Source organism: Oreochromis aureus, linkage group 11, assembly GCF_013358895.1.
Source record: "Oreochromis aureus strain Israel breed Guangdong linkage group 11, ZZ_aureus, whole genome shotgun sequence".
NCBI classification, from domain to species: domain Eukaryota; kingdom Metazoa; phylum Chordata; class Actinopteri; order Cichliformes; family Cichlidae; genus Oreochromis; species Oreochromis aureus.
This window is the reverse complement of record NC_052952.1, coordinates 15,979,072-16,005,667: the sequence shown is the minus strand read 5'-3', so window position 1 is coordinate 16,005,667 and position 26,596 is coordinate 15,979,072. Positions and strand designations below refer to the sequence as shown.

The 26,596-nt window shown below is 39.3% G+C and overlaps 1 protein-coding gene and 1 pseudogene across 1 annotated transcript in view; both read right to left on the bottom strand.

The window, feature by feature from the left end:
- Positions 1-11,149: 11,149 nt before the first annotated feature.
- LOC116318737 (hyaluronan synthase 1-like) overlaps positions 11,150-26,596 on the bottom strand; it is a 53,523-nt gene continuing 38,076 nt past the window's right edge. The window contains 5 exon segments of the mRNA XM_039619690.1: positions 11,150-11,210; positions 11,213-11,754; positions 11,891-12,023; positions 12,150-12,375; positions 12,473-13,171. Coding sequence (XP_039475624.1) covers positions 11,200-11,210; positions 11,213-11,754; positions 11,891-12,023; positions 12,150-12,375; positions 12,473-13,162 — 1,602 coding nt within the window. The 5' untranslated portion in view covers positions 13,163-13,171 and the 3' untranslated portion in view covers positions 11,150-11,199.
- On the bottom strand, positions 16,914-24,596 carry LOC116318735 (annotated as a pseudogene).

The following is a 26,596-nucleotide window of genomic DNA, read 5'->3' as shown; positions in this document are numbered from 1 at the left end:
CTTTGTAAGTAAAGCTAAACTTTCAAAATCAAAGACCAAAGGTCAGGATCAACACGGATCTTCAAAAATTACTTCCTGTTTTGTTCACCAATAGTGGATAAAAGGATGAATTTGAAACTCATTATCATTATTCTCTAAAAATTCAGATAAAAGATTTTATTTCAGAAACAGGACTTTAACATGACATTTAAAAGACCTGTTGTTGTTTAAAATGTTCTATAACACACTTTTTAATTTTATTCTGTTAAATTTTGTTTTGGTTTTTTGGTTAATTGTTTTTGAGAGAAAGCTAGAGCAATGTTATTAAATCTAATTGTAAGATTATAACAATTGGGCCAAAAGAGAAATAAATCTGTTGAGTGTCTGGATTTTCCTGAAATGAAAAGTGTCCTGTTGGTGGAGAAAGGCAATATGAAGACAGCCTGCAATCTCTAACCCTTATAAAGCTCTTGTGGAGATTCTAAATTTAGCCACACATGACTCAACATTCATCATGTCATCTAACTGTCAGATCACTTGTATTTTTTTCCACTTCCTTGCCATGTTGCTATGCCAACATGTGATGCAATCAAAATGAGAACATAAGTTTTTACATTACTGTGCAAAAAAAAGGCTTTAGTCACCTCTGAAATCTTAATATTTTAGTTCCAAGGAGCAAGGTTTCTTTGCAATTTTGAAAGGGGTCTTTAGCAATAGCTGTCCAGATGTTTTTAAGGTCTTTCTTTTTTTTTATTTCTTTACTCAGTTTTAGTCCAGTTCTTGTACGTCACCATTTTCAGAGGATTTTTTGTTTGTTTGTTACAACACTTAACACTTATCTATCTAAGAAAAAAAAGAAAAGAAAAAAGGCCCCTAACTTAAAGAACCTTTTTGTCTCTATACATAATAGACAACTTAGCAAAGAACCAATTTTAAATTGTATGTTCAGGCACTCTACTAATAGCAGTGCGTTGCAACACAGCACAATTTGTTTCCATTCCTCTGGTTTACTCTATGAAAAAAAATAACACAAAAATAACACAAAACACATGGTACACACACAAGGTGTGCAATGTGTTCCTTAAAGGACAAATATGAAAGTCTGAGGAAACAAAATAAAAAACAAGTAGAATGAAGTGGCTGGCCTAAAATCTATCTACATAACATAAACAGTATTTGAAAAACAACCATGCAATGCCATCTGGAAAATATCTGACTGGCATCAGCTTCATTTTTCAGTGTGCCAGTGATTCTTAACACACCGCAAAAACAGCAAAAACATACCTGGATAGAAAAACATACAATGCAACGCACTCAGTCATGGATTTTCCTCCTCAGAATCAAAACTCAACATAAATGAAGCAATGTGTGATCCGGCCAACATCTAAAGAGGAGCTTTAAAATGTCCTGTAAGAAGCCTGGAGAACTATTCCTGAAGACAACGTAAGCTACCAATGAGAGTTCAGGCTGTAGAAGAATAAAGATGGTGACACCAAATATTGACTTTCAAGCTTGTTAAAGCTGTACCTACTCTGTTTTTGCCTTACATACTGTATATGCACGTTTACATATTTTTCATTAAATCACTGCATCTATTTCTCATTTGACTCAAGACTTTTGCACAGTACTGTATTTTGTTACTTATGCCAGATCATGAGAGAAAATGCATTCACTGTTGAATGGGCTTAGCCTTTTCTGGATTATCTTTTTCATTTTGACCCCAAAGTGAATCATATCTTTTGTCAGAGTCATGTGGTTGTTTGGGTCATTTAGACTCACTTCTCACTTCTCCTATCATCTCCTATCACTCACTATGTGGCCTTTAACAGCTAAAGGTCACATACATTTAACTTCATTGCCAGTCCTGTATCATTAAGGCTGAAATTTCCTTCAGCTATCGTAAAAGCTCCTTAGGCAGATCTCACTGTTGACAGAACCATAAATCTTTCTTTTCTTGTATAATTCTTTTATAACTTGGTGGCCCTGCGACAGACTGGTGACCAGTTCAGGGCGTACAATAGGCTCCAGCCTCCTTGTGACCCTGAAATGGGTCACAAGGGGAGAAAATGGGAGAAAATGGATGGATTTTCTGTGGATAAAGTGTAAAGTATAACTCCTTTTGTTAACTTGTCACTTTGAATATTTGAGGATTTATGTTTACACTGCACTCATAATAATTCTCAGAAACAAAAAAGCCATCTTATTTGAAATTTATCATCACTATGTAAAGAAGTAAATAAGCTATTACATTGAAGTGTATTATTTTTTTTACTGCAGCTGACCTTTGGCAAATATCTATAATTACTTAACCATTAGCTTGTTGCAATTTGTTGCCTTAGGCATATTTTTATGCACCGTATCGCTTATAGATATGGACTAATTTTGATGAGGACAATAACTTTGGTTACAGACAGATACAACAGAACAAGCACGTAAAACATTTTAGAGAAAAAATGATAGTGTAAGCATTTTAATTTAATGAGCACCCCGGAGTTAAGGAAAAAGACAATCTTTCTGCTTTTTACATTTTAATTACACAATATTGGGGACCGTATTAGAGATTTTTATAATCTCTCCTGCTTGCATTGCAATATTCATTTATTTAGGGTCCAAGCTTTATAATACAGTAGCCTAATCTTCCCTTCTTATATTGTAATTACACAGTACTTTTGAAATGCAAGCTGTGATACACTTCACCTGCATTTACAGAAGAAGCGGTAGGTTCCAAAGGGAAGAGCTCTGGCAAGCCCTCTCAGTGAGAAAGGTTGAAGGTGTATATGTCACACCTTAAAACAAAACTGAATTGAAACAGTGTCATAACCAGAAATGAGGAAATTTGATTTGCTTTGCTTTGATTTGATATACCTTTATTAATCCCACAAGGGGAAATTTCATGTTAAGGCTGCCGACCTATTGCACGCAATGGCGGCGCCATCTTTCCCTCCGACCATACATACATTACACAAAAACATCACATGGGGGGATCTGAAGGTAACTTAACACAAAGTTGCCTGTCCTTGTTTTTCACTTTGATTTTAGCAGTAGTGTATGTGTGTGTGTGTGTGTGTGTGTGTAGATAGATTAAATTAGATTAGATGAAACTTTATTAATCCCTCGGGTGGGTTCCTCCGGGAAATTCGGTTTCCAATAGCACAGCACCGACAGAATGTGAGCAGAAATATACCATATATACACATATATGAATACAGAGACATATATAAATGCAGACTATACAAAAGGGATAAATAGAATAAATAGGAATAAGAATACAAGGGAATTGCACAGTTCAAGTATTGTGAGTCTATTGCACCGTTGGATATTAACAAAAAGTATTGCACAGTGAAAAGGCACTACAGCTTAGTTGTTCCCCCCTCCTTTGCCCTCCTGTTTCCCCTCCCTCTCCCCTCCAGAGAGGAGTTAAACATTTTGATGGCGTGTGGGACAAAGGAGTTTTTTAGTATCTCTGTGTGTGTGTGTGTGTGTGTGTGTGCGCGTGTGTGTGTGTGTGTTTTCCTTAAGGTATATAATCAAAAAGCTAGTGAAGACAAGGTCCTTATTGTTTGGCATCCATTTTTATCCTCAGCGATGAAAAGTTGATGTTGCAGGTGTAGCTGGTCATTACTACTGATTGTTTCATTTCCTTTTCTCTTTTGACTTTGAAGCTTATGTCATCAGAGTTGTCTCTCCTACATGAAGCTACCTGTAAAGAAAATAATTTTTCCCAGATGGATCCATTGCCGTCTTAAAGCAACTATTCCGTTCATCCAGGCTTGAGGCTGAGGCTGACTTTGTCTCATCCCAGTCTTGAACCAGGAATATTTTCCATATAAGCCAAATGTACTGCACCCCTTCTATCTCTCTCTTTATAAAACTAAATTACCAAGGCATATCCCAGTCTGCGCCTTAACAAATTAAGCAGTTACAATGAAAGTTAGAATCTTTTTCCTCTAGTTAAAAATACACGAAGTAGTCTTTACATACAAAAATTACAGTAAAATTTGTGTCTGCTTTCTTTTCTAAAACTATATTTTTGTTTCTTCTTTCTTTTAAAACTGCCCGTTGATACCCATTTGTTTTGCTGTTTTTTTAACAAAGGGGTAGCAACAGCTTTATATAATAAAAGGTTAATTTAACTGTTGTCTGACACAAGGAAATGTCTGGCTCTAACCAGACGCACCATGAACCCAAACCTTCACAGTGGAGCTGGAGTCTATCCCAGCTGCCACAGGAAGAAGCTGGAACACACTGCGAGAGAACGTGCTCCACAGAAAGGCCAGATGGTGGATTCAAACCTGGGACCTTCTTGCTGTGAAGCAATAACTGTGCTTTCTTACTTCATGAGAATTTTGATAGTCATTACGCTTGTTTTTTTGATGATCCAGTGTGACAAATGATTCTAAAGACCTCAGAGTAATCATTACGCTGTTTGTGTCATCATGAAAAAGAGGCTTTTTAAAAAAAACTCACTGCTCCAGTAACTTGAAAAAATTTGGGGAACAATTGTGGGCACTGATTGGTGTTTCATGGTATGTTGCTTCAAGCTATGTGTTGTTGCGTAGTTTCCAGTATGTCACTGTTGCTCCACCAGCATGAGTATGCTTACTGCATACTCATGAGTATGCTTACTGCATACTCATGCTGCCAGATTAAAGCTGTCTCTGCAGATGGGGAAACACCCTCGGTTTAATTTGTTCATATACTGTGAGCCAGAAATAACAAAATGAGCTAACAGAGTTGTCCATTCTTATAAGAATGGACAACTCTGTTAGCTCATTTTGTTATTTAGAATATATTCTAAATAACGGTTCATTCTCCCAGCCCTTCTACTTTTTGTTTTCTTTCTTTTTTCCTTCTTTTTATTACAGGAAAGACTAGAATGGTAAAGAACTGGAGTCCATCAAGTTAATGTGGAAAATATTGGTAATTGCAATTTATCATCTTACTGTTGTAAGGAAAGTAATCATGTTATAACAATGTAACATAACATTAATCAACGTTATATCAGACCATACAAACCTTGTATGAATTATGCATTTTCAGTGTAGCAGCCACGTTGGAGGTTACACAGTCATGATCACCTTGCTGGTTTTCAGAGCAGTTTGGTGAGAAAGGTCGGTGGGACAGCTTCCTCTAAAGCAACGTGAGCTGCTCAGATGGAATGAGACCAGGGGGTGAAACACGACTTATGGTTCCCATTTCAGACAGACGGGAGGGAAGCTGAGACAGGGTGGGGGCGGACAAGTTAATTAAAAACAGACGCAAAGGGAAGTGATGTTTGGCTTCGTCATGCTTCTACACTTCTTTCTCTCCTTCTCCTTTCTCTGACTCATTAAAACTCAAGCCAAACTAAAACTGATTTCCTCCAGTAAATCACCTCACAGCTCTAATTCCCACATTGGCTGGAGACCACCATATCTTCACAAACTCTAATGACTAATGCAGTGGGATCTCTAGACACATTTACCGAACGTGAGAAAATGCTTTAGTCTGCAACCACTGGTCCTGGATAGCATCTACTGAAATATCCTGGCAATACACCAGGTGCGTTTCTTTGATGTCAAATCTCTGACGCAGTTTTATTCTCTCCGTGAGATAGCTTCAAACCAAACAGAAGTGGAGCGTTTAGTCTACATGCGGTCTTTTATTTTTTAAGTTGACCAGATTTTCATTGCTATTCATTAGTGCTCATCCTTCCCTCCTTATGTGCTCTGCACACTATGATGTGAAAATTAGGCCATATTCGAAACTACACAGAGCTGAAATCCACTATGGCACCTCTGAAATGGGGCACCTGTTAGCATCATCATTAGTGATCAGCTCCTGTGGCCAATCGTGGAGCTAGAATGTTACACAGCCAGGCCCAGTGTATCAAGAGGCAAGAGGCTGGGGCTATACTTACAGCGCTTTTCAACTAGTATCTACTCCGCTCAACTCGACTCCACTCGGTTTCAGTTTTTACCACTAATGTCCGTGGAAAAACGTAGCAATGCAGCCTAAGGTCCCGTGACATCATTTGTATGCGACTCGAATGCCACAACAAAGGAGGATGGCGAGTCGATGGTCTACCAGCTGCTTTGGTCTGTGGCTTTTTGTCAGACTCAGGGAACGTGCTGTTGTGTTTTGTGCAGCCATTTCCTTCGTTGACAGGTTTCAAAAGTGGCAGTTCAGATTTTTATGAAGCAGATTTTTATCTCATGATTTATCGAGTGACGTCACTAAACAGCCAGTTGGTGGCAAGCAGTCCATTGACGTCACATTTGGATCACTTGGAACCCCAGCCATGTAGATACTAAAAACGTACCAGGTATAATCGCCTAATAGAAAACCCTAAAAATAGAGTTAAACTGTGCCAAGCTGACCTGAGTAGGTACTAGTGGAAAAGGGCTATTAGATAAAAATGAATGCTAGCTTACCAGTTCTCCCTGGTTGCTTAGCATGTGTCAGATGTTACTGTTCAATTCAATGGCCGCCTGCCCTTCTGCATGACTTACAAGAGGTTAGAATCCAAGATGTATAAAATAAAAGTATTATCTCTGGGCAGAGCTACACTGTAATTTGTCTTCTTCATTAATGCTGGAATCAAGAGCAGACTTGATGCTATAAGGACTAAGTGGTGAATAAAATGTGGACAGGCTTAGTTAGCATACTAACTTTAATTTTTTTTTAATCTATTTTGTTTAATAAATATACAAAGCAACACAGAAGCTCTTACTATTACTATATCTTCCCACTGAGTTCATTTTTGAATGTTTTCCGTTAAAAATCTTACAAATTGTTTCTTTTACAAAAGCAGCTCTTCTTCGAGAATTAATGATACTATTTAGGACTAAGTCACCTGAGTCCACTCATTATTATTGTAATCTCATTGGTTTGTAGTTACCCTGAACTAAAAATTATTTAAAAGACAACATCTGTGTGGTCCTAGAGTTTGCAACATAGGACACCATCTTTTTCCAAAGATTCAATGTCCAAAAATTTTGTTTGTGGAGATAATATTGCCAGAGAAAATAATATCAAGTATCTGTTGAACTTGAAACTACTGTACATGATTCCTCCCACATTACCCTGTGCATTTCTTATCACAGGCTTTCCACTCTAATCACCCACACAGGCAATGAATGGGTCACTTTTGATTTATTTTTTTCCTCCTGCCTCTCAGATAGTGACAGAGATTTGTCAGTTCCTTTTAGTGAACACCTTCTTTTAATCACTTTAAAGTGAAACTATGTAATGTGGTGTGGCCCCAAGTTCTCTGTTACAAATCTTTCTTATTATATTGCTCTATTTTAATATGATAAATTTGTTCATGTAGTTCACTGTGTACATGAGTGGTTGCGTAAAGAGAATCCCACTTATCTACACCCACCATCAGAATGCACACAGTGATAAAGGTGTACCTGACACAAATATTAATAATGCTATTTGTGTGTTGATTTGTCAGTAGCATTTTCATATTTGTACAAGGAGAAACACCTACCTTTATGATGATTCTCTTCTACTAAACACAAAGAATCGCCTGTTTAATTCATCCCAAGTGTTGATCATCAATAGGATAGTTCCCCACTTCAGAACTGAGTGACAGGTCACAATCCTCATGTTCTTTAAAAAGAATAAACAGGTACTGTATCCCACCCTGAATGTTATGTAAAACAAGTCATCTGTCAATTTGTCAGTTTGACTGAATTATATAACTTGAGAATGAAGTTCTCAAGTTATATAATTCTTGAAATGCTGGAATCAAGAGTAGACTGGATAATATAGGGACTAAGTGGTATAGAGGAATGTTTCTGCATTGTAAATAAACAGATATAATGCCATAAAGTTATCCATCCATCTGTCCTTCTACATTGGCAGGGCTGGAGCCTTCGGCAGCTATCTTAGAGTGGGTGAGGAGCAGGTCACGCTCTTACATACTGCTAGTCTATCTAAGCGCAATGTCTTAAAAAACAAAAACAAAAAAATGGTTTTATAATACTATTTAAAAAGAATATTGATTTATTTGAACATTTTAAGCCCCATGAATAAACATTTTGTTATTTTCATGGGATATGAGGAGCAATAAAGCAATTCTAACTAGCTTTACCACTAAAATTTACAATGTCATGCAAATAAAACTTCCCTTCCTTTGAGGATAAAGCCTGTAATGTCATTCATTCCTATAAACATAGGCTGGATTTTTAAAAGTGTCAAACAACCCATGAATAGCTACTTTATCACAGCTACACACCTTTTGTTCAATTCGTTTTAACGAGTTTCACCTCTGAGTTTGTGTTTACGTCAGTGTTTACGGTGCTGTGCAAAGGTCTTGAGCCACCCTTCATTTCTTAATATTTGGAAAATAGGTGCAGAGATTAATTAAAATCCATTTTGAGTAGTTTTTACTGTATTTTCTCATCTACTTTCACTACATCTAATCCTTGCATCTTACTGATACACCTGTTCACTTTCCAGCTCCATATCTCTGCCTAGCCATCTGATACAAGCCCTGTTCTCCTTCCTCAGTTTCCAGCCTCACAAACAACTCACTATAAGCCTTTCTTTTCTTTTGTTACCTCTCTCTTTGCCATACACTTAGCCTTCCAGTACTTTGCCTCTCCCACTTTTTCTTTGCTAACCGCTTTTTTGAATACCTTCTTGTAATTTTTAAAGTGGTCTTAAGCAATAGGTCTCCAGGCTTTCTGAAGGTATTTCAGTGCTTTTCTTTGGACATTGGCTACTTTATTTTAAATTAATTTTTGGTCTAGTTCTGTTCATGACCATTTGTGTTTGTTGGTGGTCTGTAGGATCACTCTGGAATTCGTGAAAAGGAAGCGACTGACAAAGATAAAAAGATGGAATTTAAATAAGGAAGAATAAGGAAGAATGCTGCACAGGGTTCAGGGAGGAGGTGGGACAGGGACTGTGCGGTAGGGAAATGTTACTATAAATAACTGGAAAAGTACAGCTGTAGTGTTGTTGCATGAAGGTGTTTGGTGTAACCTCTGAACAGAGGAAAAAAGATAGGAAATACAGTAAAGACTGTCTCCTTGGAAGCAAAATATAAAGAAACAAGGGGTGTTTCCAGACTTGTACTGTACACTGCTAATCTAATTTCCAGTCCAGGAATGAATCTATGAAAAAATATATATACTACCTAGCCATATTTGGAAAAACTTTGTTTGATTTATAGTCCTAAATGTACTTTGCACCATAATCTGTCACTGTGTGAATGACTGATTTTTGTCCCCTATAGTCGCACCCTGGATTCATGCATTTCCAGTACAGATGTTTGAAGACTTTGGTTTGGTGCTTTGTGAATTATGTGGGAATGTTGGAAATGTTCTTGTGTTATGTAACTTTATATCCACGTTTCTTTGATTTACCAAGTCAGCATTTCTATAGTTTTCCATTGGTAACATGATTTAACACAAGACAAAAGTGTCCATTATAAAACAAATTTATTTCGTCATTTCTTTTTCACATTTTCCTAAAAATTCCAGCCATTACAAACAATTGCTAAGATGATTCATAAAAAATATATATGTTTTCTCAAATTTTCTCTCCAATAAAGCATTGAATAAAGTGCACTGTACAAAGTACATCCCAACTTCACTTTTCTCGATACAGCAAACAATGTGATACATTATTTAATCAAGTCCTTCTTGATTCATCCTGCAGTAATTTAACAGTTTTAATTTCATACTGCAGTATATTATAACATTTATTTTCAAGTAAGCTTGCAGTGCTGCAGAAAGTTGCATCCAGGATCCAGTGCAATGAAACCAACAATGCTGTAGAAACCTTACACACCTCTGGACTTGTTGTGTTGGTCAAATTAAAATTAAATTAAATTATCAGCATAGACATACACAAACATTCAAAGAAACACAATTCTGTTTATGTATATATATATATACAGATATCAGAAATAAATATTATGCAAACCCATCTCCTCCATTAACATCTGACAAAGAGAACCTGAGACAACAAAACATCTCAGTGTAATTTAAAAAAGAATACGTAACACCATCTCCATATAAATAAATTGTTTGTCTCTATATAGAAATTTTTCATATTTTATTATTTTCACTCTGATTTGCATGTTTTTCACTGATTCTTTTTCTTTGATTCTACTCTTTTTTCTCCAAAAGTTGATTCTGTTCATCTGGACATAGCGTTCAGATAACGTTCACATCCAAGAGACTTCTTCAGTCTCCAATCTTATAAACAGTACTGTTCTTTTTTTTTGAGTTACCATTTTATTTCTTTAGCAGCGTTGTAGAACATCCCTGTCCTTCAATAATGTGACACAAAATAAATACACACATGAGGTTTGAATTTCAATAAATTACTTTTGCTCTTCAGACTTAAGCTGAGGATACACTGTGTGATTTTTGGCCCCATATTGAGACGAATTTTCAGTTTTGGGGATCGGCCCAAATTTCGCCTTAATCGTGTGTCGTGCATCATGTAGTAAATGACAGGCGATTAACACGACTAACACGACCAGCTCACGATCAGCAATCGTATGGTCGCAAGAAAATCAAACCTGTTTGAAATCCTGTCACGCCTTGTGAGGGTATTGTGCTGTTGAAGCAGTGCCACGAGCAGATTTCGCGCAACCTCTCACACTCTGCACGCACAAACACAGAAACTGAAGTGAAAATGACAGAGTAGCGTAGCAGTGCAGCGTGTGATCTGGACACAAGCGATGGATACCCAACTTTGGCAAGCTCATCTGAGCCTTTTCGATGTGGCCTCACAAAGTTATCACGACCACAACAGCCGTGAAAATAGTTGGATGGACATTGCTGCTCAATTACAGCTGACTGGTCAATGTGTGTCATTAGCAATTTAGAAAAGTTGATGGTGGTGGTGTGTGTGTCTGTGTGAGTGAAAGACAGAGAGCGAGAGACAGATTTTGTGTTATAAGCTTCATGTTATCACTTCATGTTATGGACGCACAGTGTGAGCACTTAGGTCGCATCAGAGCATCGGGGCGTATAGTGTGAAACCCTGCATCGTGACCTACAAACTTCTAACCCCTGCGATTCAATCGTACAGTTTGAGCAGGAGCTGAATAACGCGACTGAAAAAAATCGCACAGTGTATGCCCAGCTTTATACGCTCACGTTGTAACTTCCAGAACGCTTTCTACATGCTCTGTGGAACCACACAAAATAGAGGAACATCATAAGAACCCAGTAGCATACATAGGCTACACAGCCATAAATAAGAAATCTAGTTTCCATTTTTTTAGCCTCAGTTGACCAGTCCTCTTTGCTCTCTTTGTAGATGGTGTAACCGAGTCCACTTAATAAAATTGCAGCCCACACCGACAGGGGAAGGAGTGGAATATAGTTACCAACAATCTTACGCCTGCCTGATGTTCCCCAGCTGCTTTTGTTCATCGTGAGAATGGCAAAGTACTTAGCAGGCAGCAAACTGGTCATGTAGAGAGCTGAGTAAAGTGACATAAACACCATCACCATGTTTCTCCGCAGGATGCAGGCATAGACTGCTTTCACCAGCCCGATAAGCTGGATGCAGCACAGAACCCAGAGGATGTCCCACAGAGTGCCTGTCCAAAACAGCTGGATTATGGTGGCCGTGACAAAGAAGGGGAAAATACCTGACACGATGGATTCATAGGTCATCCAGAGATGGTGCTTGTGCCACCACATTGCATTGTAGAGCCACTCCCGGAAGTAAGATTTTGTCCAGCGAGTCTGTTGGTTGAGCCAGCGAAGGAACTGAGCGGGTGTTTCTGTGTAGCATTTTGAGCGAGCAGTGTATCTGAAGGAAAAGGGTAAAAAAAACAGACCTTTAGAACCTGCTTGTTTGATGTTGTAGAATCATTATTGTAGCTACTGAGCTTTGTTGAGCCCTATTATGTAATTTTTGTGCCTAATAATATCTAGAAAATACATACTTAGTGGCATATCCCATGCTCAGCATACGGTTGGTGAGATGTCTGTCGTCACCAAATGTACAATGAGTTCCCAGAAACTTCTGATTGTACCACGACTCCAGAAACTGCTGAAGGATATCATTTCTATACAGACCTGCATGAACAAGTACAAGAAATGACAAATTCAAAAGATGTTGGTTACAATGAGTTACATCAACGCTTTTAAGCCTTTAATATAATAATATTTTGCAAAACAAACAAACAAAAAAAATCCCCTTACCTAAAGGGCCACTAATGCAGGACACACAGTTGAAGAAGGACTGGCAGGACCTTTCGATATTGAAAGCCATCCAGTACCTGAGACTGCTCATGAAGCTGATGTAAGAGTCTTTAAGGTTGAGTATCATCACATCCCCTCCTACAGCCCCATACTTGGGGTTACTCTCCAATACCTTGCACAATTCCACTGTGGCCAAAGGGTCCAGCTTAGTATCTGAATCACACACCTGAAAAATGAGACATAACGTCATTGAAAATTGGAAACATTTCATTTTTATTTTCATAAAAGAATAAGAAAGGAAACACTTAAGTAAAAGTAGATACCTGTATGTAATCAACCGATGGCCCCAGGGCTTTAAATGCTGTGTACATCACCTCCCGCTTGCCTCCCCACTTCTGCATGATGCACACACATCTCTTGGTCTGGATCAGGCGCTCTACTTCTTTTCTCTGTGGATCCTCTCCTACCACATAATCAGCATCCCCTTCCATTGCTGAGCCAATTTCTTCATCATGTTGGACCTGGGTGGGATCCCAGGTATGATAGTTGTTATTCCATACGTAGTAGCCCGGATCCTGGTCTGCAAACACCTCTTTGAACATATCCATCATATACTGGTCATCATCTGAATTCCCATCTATCACCATGATGATGCGCAGCAGCTCAGGGGGATACTTGAGGGCCCTGACTGAGTTTAAGCACTCTCTGAGATAAACAGGGTCCTCCTGGTAAGCCGATATAGTGAAGCCGATTGTTTTGGTATAGGAGCATGGTTTTGTTCGAGATTTCATTCTCTGGTGCTCAACAAAGGCAAACAAGCTCTGGACCAACACATGGAGTGAGAGTAGGAGTCCATAAATGCCAAAGGAAATGATTCCATACATGGACGACAGCAGCTGATGGCCCTGAACGTAGGCCCACACCATCACACCCAGGACGGCCAAAGCAAAGACAAAAGTGAGGATGGCGCGGATTATTGAACCCAGCTTCTTCAATAAAGGTTTTAGCTCCATTTATTTCACCTACGGAGATACAGACAACACATATCAGTAAAACTTTAAATAGAGTCAGGACAGCTTGTCAATCAAAATGTCTACACATTGCAGTGAAAGATGTTTTCTGTTTAGCAGCACATGACAAAAATCTGTTAAAGACTGAAAGTTTTCTGAGCAGATCTCTTTGTCATACTATTAAATTTAGCCATTGGAATATACACAGACACTCAGACTGGGAGAAAAAGAATTCAGTGAAAATATATGTTTTTTGCAAAATGCTTGTGGGACTCATTATCAAGCTACAGTCAGGGGAAAAAAATACACCACAGAATTTATCTATAATTCCACGGTATTAACCAGTGATCAAGTTATCATGGCTGACAATCCTAGAAGGTGTTATCATAAGAACTGTGCCCTACTGAGCGAAAGCATACGAAAAATTAACTGATCATATTTTATTTTTTTTAATTTTGGTGTATCTAATTCTATTTTATATATAAAAATTTCAATATAGGATAATACTATATACTATTATTAAACCCCTTAGGTCAAATGTTATTGTAATTTCCAACCAAAAACAAATACTACTACTACTACTACTACTACTAATGATAATAATAATAATAATACACAGTCATTAGCAGTTTAGAAAAGTTGATAATATAATAATAATAATAACAATAATAATAAAAATAATAATAATAATAATAGTAATGAATTTTAGCCATGTGTTAATAGGCTAAAACAATTTATAATAATAAGAGCATGAATAAAATAATGAAAGTACACATTTTTAACCCTACCTGATGTTAACACTGGCTGCATGTAGAATTATGTGATATCCACCAGGAGTTCTCCTTGTCTCAGAACTTGGTTTGAAATGCATGAGTTTTAAAGTGTACTCGTTTTAGGAGAGGAGGGGGGACCTCCTATATTTTCACGCTCACGCAACCTCGCTGAGTCAGTCGTGCGTCAGGAGCAAGGCGGTGGTCCATTTAACATGAGGGCATCACTGTGCAGATTTCATACAGCTGTTTTGTTTTCTTTCTTTACCATGGAGATGTGTAGAGAGTGACCTCCGACCAGTCTGCCGTTTGCTGTAAAGAAGGGAGTTCCCAAGCTTCCCATTATAGGGGCTTTTCACAGGAGCCGACGTTGTTAAAGGCTGGTCGCGGAGTCCCGAACATTATTTATCTGTTTGCTTATTGTTGTTGTTTTTTAAAATATGTATTTAACTGTTTTTTTATTGTTAATGTGTCATACGTGTTATAAGTATGACAAATCTCTACCCGTTTTTTTGTTAATGACAATCAACTGATAAATGTAAACAGTCAAAGTCTATCAATGAGACCGAACTTAATGCCAGTTACAGTGACAATTGATCTTACAATGATTTGTAGCGTGCAGATGTAAGCTTTCCATCCACTAACAGTGTAAGAACCATATCAGGCTGTTCGAAGCTGTAAGTACTGAAGCTGAAAACCCTTATTAAGTTTTTATGTTTTACAGAAGCTATTGTGACCGTGTGTGCAGGAGTTTCGCTCAATTTAGGTTTTGTTCACAGTTAGATGTTGCCCTCTTGTGGCTCTTTTCTGAAACTCCACAAGCCAAGTTAAAAAAAAAAAAAAAAAAGGTCGAGGCTGTGATTTTAAAAAAAATGTATATGATACCGGTTACATTGCGCTATGTTTTCATATTAAAAGAACCCAAAATACTAAAAAACAAAACAAACAAAGGAAAGAAAACAGCATATGGGATCATAAAATACAGCTGCTGTTGGGCTTTAACAAGACTACAAATGATGAAGATTTGCAACATATTGACCTCCTTTGAAAATGAGACTCCAAGGTGAGGATGTCTAATTTTGGTAAATGCTGCTGCCTCGACTCCTCCGCACATCTCTGACTGGAGGGCTAAAAATGTGATGACAGGGGTCAAGGATAGCGTTTGAAGGAGTGGGCAGACTGTGTGTGTGTGTGTGTGTGTGTGTGTGTGTGTGTGTGTGTGTGTGTGTGTGTGTGTGTGTGTTCGGTGCTGGTGTCACAACTGAAAACAAAGCTTGTCTGCCCTCTCTGAAGAAGAAAACTCTCCCAGATGATTTACTCCACAGCTGCCTACAACTCTTGATTTAAACATGATAACATCCCTGGAGAGTTTCTTTAAGGGAACTCTGTTGACCACTGATGATGGTCCACACCCTCTGAGCTGGCCATAGCCATCAATATGCTCAAATAGCAGCCACGGGGAAGTTGATGTCACACAGGGAGCCCATGCGTGCTATGGGGTGGTAAACAGGCTTGACTTAGTGGTTATGGTTTTGAATCTTTCCAACAATGTGCTGCAGATTTATTGGTTCAAACAGAAACTTCTTCAAACAATGCTCCCGATTTAAACTTCTCCTAAAGTCCAGCTGTGTGCCAATGTCTCATATGATACTGATTTCTGATATCAGTGTATACATTAAGCTGTGTTTTTATGGTTTTATCAGTTCAATTTATCGTCTCTATTAAATGTTTTTGTTATTATATATTAAGATGCACACATTTAGTGTTCATGAAAGCTTTTCACATGTTACTTTTATTCCACTCAGCTCCTCAGTTTTTTCCTTTGCTTCCCATCCCTTTTCATAACTGAGTTTATATGAAAAGATCATGGCTAAACTGGTTTCTTCTATCATATGCCTGACTAATCCTTACAGTTACTGATGGTTAAACTGCATTAGTTTGTGGCCACATCAAGAAAGTGTCCTCTAAAGCGCACTGCAGATGGATGAAGATGCCTTTACCAACCTGCCATAACCTCTAAGTAGCTCATAAACATGGTTTGTGGAATTCCAGATGGATTCAAAACACAGACAGCTGTGTTGCCAGAATAAACATCTTGGCCAGGATCATGTTTTCTAAAAAACATGTCAGCCTCCACATGCCGTACCGCATTTGGTTTTTTTGTTTTAGTAGGGAGGCTATGAGGAGGATAAAAGTCCTCAGAAACTTTGTTAGGTCCCGGTCTTTATGTGGTGGTCAAGCAAGTGCCTGGTGACTCACTCAGCTGCTCTGCGCCACACCCAGGAAACCGAAATCCACTTAAATCATTTCAGGATTTTCTAATCAAGCATTCCCATGTGTGCACCTGGTGCTGTGCTGCTGTGACAGATGCTTACTTTTTAGTTGATTGGTTAACATTAACGCTAAACCGATACATCATGAAACTGACTGTACCACATTTGCAGCAGCACTCTACTATAATCAGTGATTATGGAGAGTCGCCCTATGTGCAACATGCTTCACAGTTTCAACCCACAGAGAGGAGTGTGGCAGCATATTTTGCTCTTTGTGATTTATTGTTGCCTGACTTTAAGTGCTCGGTTTGCTCCTTAACTACTAAGACATCCCTGAGCATGAAACTTGTGTGCCGATTCATTGTAAAGCCATTTTGAGTCAGGGCTTGTAACTGCAAATGCTGTGATGGCATGGGAGGCTGCTACATGTGTCACACACTGTATAAAATTCCTGCGTGACATCTTGATTTACAGTCTTACATACTAAAGTTTGAATTACACACAAGTGGGCTTTTCAAAGCCAAATACTTTGGACACACTTGTTTTAGCACATTGCCTGTCACTTACTGCAAGGTAAGGTCTAAAAGAGAACTCGCGTGTGTGGGAAAATATTAAGCACAAGGCACAAGGTTCTCTTTTTAGAAACTTCAAATGACGCACAAACAGACATGTATGTACACACCACACATCATGTAGATGACTTTACTAAAGTTAACCAGCTGGCATGAATCTTTTCTGTTCATCCAGATGCCATTGTGTTCTTAATCCAGGAAACATAATTGCAAACTTTTGTGTGCACCCCGGCTTGTTCCTCTGTGCACAGCCGTGCCCCCCACGACACAACTCCCTGGAGCTCTCCGTCACACATCAATGGGCCCCAGAGTCACCCTGGAATTAAAATAAATGATTTTCAGTGGTTCATCTTTTTATCATGGTGCATAAACATTTCCTGTTTTGATGTTACCTGGCAGGAGTCCTTCCCTCCCTCCAGATATCCAGCACAGATCATGTTTTCAGTAATTTGGAAAGGATATGCATTAAAGCAGGTGTCATCACTCAGGAGAGGGACCTCCAGGCACTGCAGGGTATCTGGGTATCTTGCTGCAAAGACACAAACAGATCAATATCTTTAAAAATACCTGAGTTGACTGCCTGTTCAAGCAATCTAACACAGACAGGCCGTATAGCACAGTTTAACTTACAGCCCTCATCGCTGGGACGAAGATTCCCCCATCCTGAGACCTGGCACACCTTGAAGGAAGCACAGCAGGACGCACGTAGCTGTTCAGAGCGGCAGGTCGACTCAGTTTGATCAGCATGATGTCGCTGTCCTGTGTGCGGGAATCGTAGTCAGGGTGGCGAATAAACTCAGCAGACATGATGTGCTGGTCAGTCCCGTCAGGTTCCCAGATGTCGTGTTCCCCCAGACGAATTTCTAGATTTGAGCTGAAAGAACCAAGCCCACTTTGAGAGTTTGTTTCTACACTAAAAAAAAGACATTTTAAAGTTTAAAGCTGCTTGCATTCAGGCTTGATGGTGATTGTGTGCCTTACTTTGGTTTGCAGTGTGCAGCAGAGAGCACCCACTCATCAGAGATAAGAACCCCCCCACAGAAGTTGTACCCAGTGAAGAGTGACACTTGGTAGGGCACAGAGTTCTTGGGGCACTCATATCCTCCAACAATCTTGTTATCTCCTTTCAGCGCACCTGTAAATAAGTAAATAAGTCGCAAAATAAAATTAATTATTTTATCAGTGGATTGGCGTCCTATCCTTAATCACTGGTGGCACTTGAGTGCCCATCATCTGAATCTATAAATTAGATTTTATACCTGCCCCTCCAGAGAGAATCAGGAGAAGGAAAAGCTGCATGCCTTCTGTTTTTCTCGCTGGCAGATCAATGTACCCTAATTCTCCTGGTTTCAGGTATTTCAGTCCCTCTTATCTGTCTTTTCTCAAGGCCACCAGAGGCACGCCTCAGACACTAAACATGTGTTACATTTCCCCAGTGATGCTGTGCTTGATGTAAACTATATAGGAGGAAAAAACAGCAGTTCAATAACAAGTTACTACATAACTTGGATTAGGAAACAATTTGAGTGCCATGCTTTACAGTCTGCATATTCTTGTTTAAAGCTCACTTTTGCCTCAATACATTTTCTTCACAGAACAGTCATGTGACATTATACTTTTTATTGCAAGTTTATCATAAAATTCATTACTTTACATGACATGCACTGCCTTCAAGTGACCCACAGAGTGACGTCAATGGAAGTTATGACTGTGCATGTGGGTGAAACTCATGTGGTTACAGATGCTCACGTACCATTTTTCAGCACAAAGACAGCAAAAAATGCATTTAAAGAGAACTAAGGTGGCAATATTTAACCTATAAATGTTATCCTTTTTCATTTAAGGTAGAATTTCAGCTTCAGAAAATTGCTGCCTGGAGATGAGTCTCAGGCGTGATTTGTGACTGAATGACAGCAGAAAAGGGAAGAAAGGGAAGGTTTACAAGATGGTAGTGATATTAGTAGTGGTATTGCATCAGAATCAGAATCAGAATACTTTATTGATCCCTAGGGGAAATTATTTTGGTTACAGTGCTCCAGTACAAACAGTAACAAAGACAGACAGTACACTAAGTAAGAAATCTCAGTCACTCACTGAACGGGCTCCTGTGACTGACCAGCATGTCATGGAGTGGGTGGGAGGTATTATCCAACATTGTCTTTATCTTGGACAACCTCCGCCTCTCCAACACCACCTTAAGAGAGTCCAGCTCCATCCCCACAACATTACTGGCCTTACTTATCGGTTTATTGAGTCTGTTGGCATCTGCGACCCTCAGCCTGCTCCCCCAGCATGCAATAGCATAGAGGATCGCACTGGCCACAACAGACTCGTAGAAAATCCTTAGCACTGTCTGGCAGATGTTGAAGGACCTCACTCGCCTCAAAAAATAGAGACGACTCTGGCCCTTCCTGTAAAGTGCTGTGGTGTTTTTAGCCCAGTCCAGTTTATTGTCAATGTATAACCCGAGGTATTTATAGTCATCCGCAATGTCAACATTGACCCCCTGGATTGAAACAGGGGTCAAGTGTTTCCTGGTCTTCCTGAAGTCTAAGATCAATTCCTTGGTCTTTGCCATGTTGAGCTGCAGATGATTCTTCTCACACCACGTGACAAAGGAGTCGACCACAGGCCGGTACTCTGTTTCATCATCCCTGCTGATGCACCCAACCACTGCAGAGTCATCAGAAAACTTCTGAAGATGGCAGGTCTCTGTGCAGTGACTGAAGTCTGTGGTGTAGAGGGTGAAGTGGACGTTTCCACAGTGACAATCGCTTTGAAGTCTCTTTGAGCTGCTTTTCAACTTTTTTTTTTTTTTTTGCAGTTTTGTGGTCACACATAGACCCCCAATAAAGATCCTCATTAGAAAACAGATTTGTGTTTGGCTTGTGCGACTGGTTATTATGTGACAATGCATTTCAGGTCATGTTACAGAATACAGAAGGTAAAAGTAATCTAATAGGTAGTTTACCAAGTAACTTTCTCTGGGGAGTAATTAAGCAACAATTTCCATTACTTTTAAGAAAAGTATAAGGAATGTGTAATGCACAACTTTTATTGAATAATGACCCCAATGTTGGTAGTGAAGGAGGACATGCAGAAGGTTGGTGGACAGAGAAAGATTCTAGGGATCGGGTGTAATGTGGGCGGATGGCCCCTAAAGGGAGCAGAAAAAGGAAGAAGAAAAAGAAGAAGAAGGACTGAAATGTCGCCTTTTGACCTCGAAAGTATTTCTTGCATTGGTTCTTTTTAGTAATATCTACTAACACGCCGAAAATTAAAGAAATAAATCCAGAAAATGACCTGTAAAGTAATCCTGTCTTGATATTGTACAGAGTAGAATTTTCTGGCACAACTTCACCTACTTCCATCAAGAGACACAACTACAAGTGCTGCTGGAGTATTAAGCCCTTGATACACAGTCTGTCTGGTACCTTGGGAAATCAGTGAATCATTTTAATCTGTCCGGTTTAAAATATTAAAGAAAAATATCAAGCCAACACTGCTAAATTATTGCTGAGTCATAATTTCACAATAGAGATATACTGAAAAACACAAAGCTCTGTTACTCATGTGTGAGCGTAGGTGTTTATCAGCACTAGACAAGAAAACACTGAAATGTTAGGGCCCATTTATCCAAACCCTGTGATTATACACTTAAGGTTAAAATATAACGCATTCCCATCCAGCACAGGCAAGTTCTTCACCCTGTCATTGCTATGAGACACTCACATAGTCTGCTTCACTCCTCCTCCAACCTGTATCTTCTGCTCTTCTTAACCCTAACCCTTCTTCCTTCCTTCCGTATTTGCTACCCTAATGCTTGCTTAGATTATATGGAAAGCATAAAAACTTCCATTCATTTCACCATCTGGCTCTGCCTGCATAACCACTTCCGTTTCCCCTAATCCCGTTCCACTTTATCTCAAAATACTCTCCGACGGACGAGACAGAGAGGACTGTGTCAGATCTGTATGACTTATGCAGTGCCATGCTTGTTTTCTGTCAGACAGAGCTGAGGTTGAGCATTCATATTCACTAGGTCTGCTGAGGGGACTGCGGTTTAAAGTAGGGACAAATGTAAGGAAGTGGTTTGGGTTACTGAGGTGCAGCTTTTTTCCCTGTGTGTGGTTTATTCGTGGAAAAAAAATAACATTTCCTACCCTTATGAGCAAAGACGGTTGGCAGTTTTGACTTGAAAAACTAAATTCCTGACCTCTCCGCACAAGTGAGACGAGGGTTTGATTTCCAGTCAGCACCGCAATAAGATCAACAAACCTTTGAGGTTGCAAGACACAGCAGATTCCCACTGCTTGTGACTTTATGGCAGTGTAACGGAGGTGTAGAAGTTTCAACACTTATGTTGCCCCATGAAATGACTCGGGGATTTACACATTCCTTTTTAGAGTTTCGAAAAGTTGCAAGGTCACACTGTTTTGCACTCAAAAGCAAAATACTGGGTGTATTACAGTGACGCTGGAAGCTGCAGTATGTCATTAGTACTTCACACTTATGTTCCCCCATGAAATGACTCAGGGATTTACACATTACTACTGTGAATATTTCTGTCAACATTATTTGCATCATTAAAACATTTTTGGCTTTATTGCTTTTCCACTGATAATGTTGACCTACTTCTCATTTCATTATCAAAACATGAATGCAGAAAACAACTTCATTCCCTCTACTGAAAATTTAAAGGATAATTTGTGCTACTGAGAAACACGGCAGTTATTAAAAATATCTATACCTTTGAGGAGAAGTATCACAACAGTGTTGAATTTAAAAAGAAAAAATGCTTGGACACTGTTATCATAATGGACAGGTTTTTTGACGGGGCTCCCACACAAACGCAGAGCAGAGGCTGAAGCATCACCAAATATGCTTCCAAACCAACTTCCTTCCAAGCCAAAGACTAGAACATATGATGAAGCATATCTTGCCTTTGGCTTCACCTGCACAACAGCTGTCGTGCGGATCCCCGACAGAATTTGTTTCCCCTGCGTCGGGAGCACATGCTGGGCTCTCCAAATCACGGACAAACAGTATCCCACATTCTTGATTTTTAGTTCACAAACACTTCTTATAACGACTAACTGCTCCTTAAACTTTGGAGGTTTTAGCTCTTTATACAGTAAAGTTACAGGAGGATAAAAATAATTATCAGGCAAAATGTCCTACGTTTGTTAAAATAATCCCATCCGATACCATATGAGAACAATAAATATATAATTTTCTGTTGTAACCCTCAAACTGAATGGTAATGTAATGACACCCATTTTTCACTTTTTCACCTCCACGATTAATTGTCTGTAATGGAGGCGGAGTAAACTGGATCTGCACTCCGTTCCCAGCGAATGCTCGCGACGCAGGGGGAACAAATTTTGTCGGTGACACCTACCTTGGCACAGCAGAGTAAAGCTGACCCCCCACCCACTTGAAACGTAAAGGCAAATAGGCGGAGCAGTTAGTGCTTTGTTTGTGCTGATTTGTGCAGGTAAAATTATCATTTGTGTTGCTATGGTTTCTGAGATATAACGATTTTAATTCTTACGGCCTACGCTATAACACCAATGTCTGTGGTAGTGAGTTTCAGCAGCTGTGGAGTTATGCACTTTTATAGAAGACTGTCCACTTTTTTAGGCTTGCTGCGTATTTATTTTTAAGAATGTTTTGTGTGTTTCCGTACATTTTAGTAAACCAATTTAGTCAGCGGAGAGGTCGATATTTCTGATGCTACCAGAAACGTACACAAGGTAGGCGAAAGTTTTTATTTTTTTCTGTGGAAAACTATGAGTTACATGTGAAATGATTCATGTATACCGAAATTATTTTTGTCTCAATGATTCTGTATCAATGTAGCTGTCTCAGAAAATAAATATGTGTTTGCTTTCACATTAATTTCAAGTGCTATTTTGAGTATGCTTTTTGATAGGTTGCCACCTACATGTAGAAAATTGAATATTCCACAGCACCTAGGCGAGGGATCATCAACCTGCGGCTCTAAAGCCACATGTGGCTCTCTGGCCCCTCCACTGTGGCTCTTATAAGAGCAAGTAAGTTATGTTTTATTATAAAGACAACAAGAAGGGGTTCTGTTAGCAGTTTGTTTTTTATGAAATATCTGCATTGGCTATTCACAGAATGTACAAGGCTTTTAGAAGTGATTTAATGTTTCTTAGCTTCAAAACTATTTGCTGTAAATTTCAGGTTGGTTGCCCATCTTTCCTAATTTTGCATTTTTATGGAAAGGACTCACTTAGCTGGCTTCATTTTAACAAATACTTTTTGCCATTCTAAAGGTTAGATGATTCATTTTGTTCTAAATTCTAAAGATAAACATTTTTATTTACATTTCCAAAGCTTTCACGATACAACAACTCATTTTCTAGATATTTATCAGCTCTTTCTTCTTTTTAGGCTCTAGACACGTTTTGTAGGGGAAAAGAGGCACTTTGAACTGAAAAGGATGTTGACCCCTGACCTAAGCCATGAGGTCAACACAAAACAAATACAGAAAAAATTATTGACAGAAAATGGAACGGTTACTTTCAAGAGGCTACAGGTGAAGGTGAATGGGTGTGTAAAAGCAAATATACATCAGACTGACAAAGAAAAGAGTGTAAAAAGATTTTTAATTTTGAAATTTAACTTTATTTGAAAACTGAACTTACTGATAAAAGAAACTAGCCATATTGAACACATGTAACTGTAATGAACCAAATAAAACAGAAAAATGCATGCAACAGTCATTATACTGTGTATAACACAGCATGGGGTTGTATTTTCTTCTTTTCAGATGCTCCTGTCACTCCATTTCCCAGGTCATCATAGAACTCCGACACAGATGGAGCTCTCCTGCAGTATGCAGTGTAATGCCCCAAACCACCACTAGTCATCTTTCCATGGAAAGCAATTAATGCCCTCAAAGTGAACGACTTTCCTTGGAGAACCAGGTTGGAGGGAAATTCACTTAATGGAAATTCTGTTTGGTTTGCAAGGTCAGTATCAATCCACACGATATCTCCAATGTTGTAGCTGTGAGTAACTGTCCCTGCACAGAGCTCATTTCCTGTGGTGCTGTCTTCTGTTTTGAATTCTGATGGACACAGAGATTGATTGGAGAGTGGCCTGAGGCAGGTAGACTCAGGTAGGCCAAGTCCTGCTTCCACAGCAGTGCCAAGATGAGCCATACCAGACTCTTTGAGGACACAGATAGCAGGACAAACAAATGGCTCTTCCCTTTTCATCCCTTTTCTGAGGTAGCAGTGCTGTGAAGAGCAGTGTTTTGTAAAATAAACACTTGATATGTTCCTCATTGCCTTAGCAATTACAGCAGAGACATTGCACTGAGCATTGATTTGGATTTCACCAGACCTCAACCGGACAGCTTCAAACATTACACTAAGCAGCTCTGCCCTCCTGTATGTTTGTTGGGTCACACCATCTGTGGCAATGGCTTTCACCAGCTGCAAGACTTGGTTTTCAATGTCTTTCAGAACAACATTGTGAAATGTGTAGCTGTCACAGAAGGCACAACACAAGCACTGAAAAAATGCATCAAATGCAGGTATTGAGCACAGAGATTGTTGATTCCCCTAATCTCATAGGCTGATGATGGTTTCCATTTTTTAATAATCCCACCTTCACTCTTTTGGCCCCAAAAGATTCGTCTGTATGGAGCTATTCGGTACATGGAGAGAGGTAGGAAGTCGTCTTCCTTTTTTTGGGTGGAACAGCCCCTCCAGTTCTCAACTGCATCTTCATCAGTCGGAGGAATGTTTGTGGCAGCATCAGATCCCACAAATGGGTGAGCATCCATTTTTATTTTGTCTTCTGCACTGTGAGTCGTCATGGATCCAGAATTGGCATCTATGACTTTCAGTGATCCCACTGTTTCCTCGTCTTTGGTCTTTTCTTTTGCAGAACAAATCTGCACATTTCCCTCGATGAAGGAAAGATGACGAGCAATAAAGCAATCGACTCGAACAGGCAAGTTTTCATGTTTGAAAAGGCCCTGTTTTATGTTTTTGAACTCAGCTTCTGTGGTGGATTTTTGTATGATATGTATAACTATGTAGCTATATACACTATATATCTATGTGCACTGAACATATATATTTTAACTTTCATGTAGAGTTTTAAGCACAAGACATTTTGCTTCACCGAGGTTTATTAAGGTGGTACAGTAACAGGGCAGTTAATGTAAGGGGAGAGTTCTCCTGAATAATTTACTCTCCGGTAACTAACCTTCCCTAATACACGCTCAACGTCTTTCATGCAGCACAACCAAAACAGTAACATTGTAACAGAGATCCTGAACACATCACAATAAAATATCATACGATATAATCACTCACACACACACACACAGACACACACACACACATACTTTGAACCCACACTGAAGTGTTTTTATATATGAGAAAGCATGTAACCTATGTTATTATATGTTATAAGATTGTGCCACTTGCTGTATAAGATGTAATAATTAGGATTAATGTGTGATGTTTGACCGTGTCATGACCTATTGTGATAAGCCAGAGCAAGGGGTAGTCAGAGTCCTGACTGGCCTTTGGCCAAGACCTTAGCCGCTACCTGACCCCTGCAGCTGTGTTTGGGCGCGTGGGAAAGTTACCCAGCAGCAGGGGGCGGGGATACTGGTCCTCTGGTCCCTAGAGGACCAGAGGACACCCCCAGCTCTTTTTCTCCTGCTGCTACTTCCTGTCCGTCTCTGTGTTGCTCTACTGTCTGTGCTTAAGGCTGTACACCCCGGGGTTTTGCTTTGCTTGCTTTCTGCTATGTAATTTTCTTGCTAAATGTCTGTATGTATTTTTCCTGCTGTTCATATGATTCAGTGTATTAAACTCTGTTCCAAGAATTCTACTCTTTTACAGAGCATCTTTTTGAGTGTATTGATTTTAATTGGATCTAAAAGGGTTGGATCTCCACATCGTTGGTGGGAGAAGGTTATCAGGATGGCTTCAAAAATGTGCGACCACACTTCTACAGTGGCTGAACTTGCTGTGATCCTGGTGCTTTGGAAGAGAGGGACCATTATTCCTGTCCAGAGTGGCAAGTAACTTGCCAGTATTATTATATGGGGAATAAGCTCAGGGAAAAGTGAATATTATCTCTATCCCTGTTTGCTGCAGCAAGTGACCTGCTCTCCTCACATATTTCTGTTACCCACTGTCATAGGTCAGTCTGGATCTCATCAACTGAATCCACTTTTTCACTTTCCTCTGTCTGTTCATCTGGAGTGATGATGGAGTCTTGAGCAATTTGGGCTTTCAGGTATTTTTTGCACCTTTCTGAAGGAAGAGGGGCTCCAGAACTGTCATCACCTAACCAGCATTTGCACCACTGGGACACTGGAGCAATTGTTTTCTGTCAGAATACCTTGATAAAGCAAGATATGGCCAGATTTGCCATTTGGTCTCAGCAGTTTTTTCACAACTGAACTGGTTGCATCAATAAACACAGTTGGGGGAGATTTTTTTTTGACAATGTCTTGTAAACATGTGGGATCTCTGTGTAGTGTCTTCTCTGGTCTGCATTCACAACAAAAAGGCAACAAGTTAGAAAGTTTTTTGTTTTTTGTCGTGGGCAGTCAGCGTGAGACCTCACAGGAATCCTCCATTACTCTGAGGATTACATTTACATTGGCAGTGTGATCATATAGTGGTAAAATTATGCAAACAAAATAGAAGAACCTCAACACAAATAATCTGCATCTTTAATTTCCAGAACGAAAGGAATACAGAAAAATATTTCAGAGCTTTACATAAAACAATGTGTATTCTCTAAACAGTGTGGCAC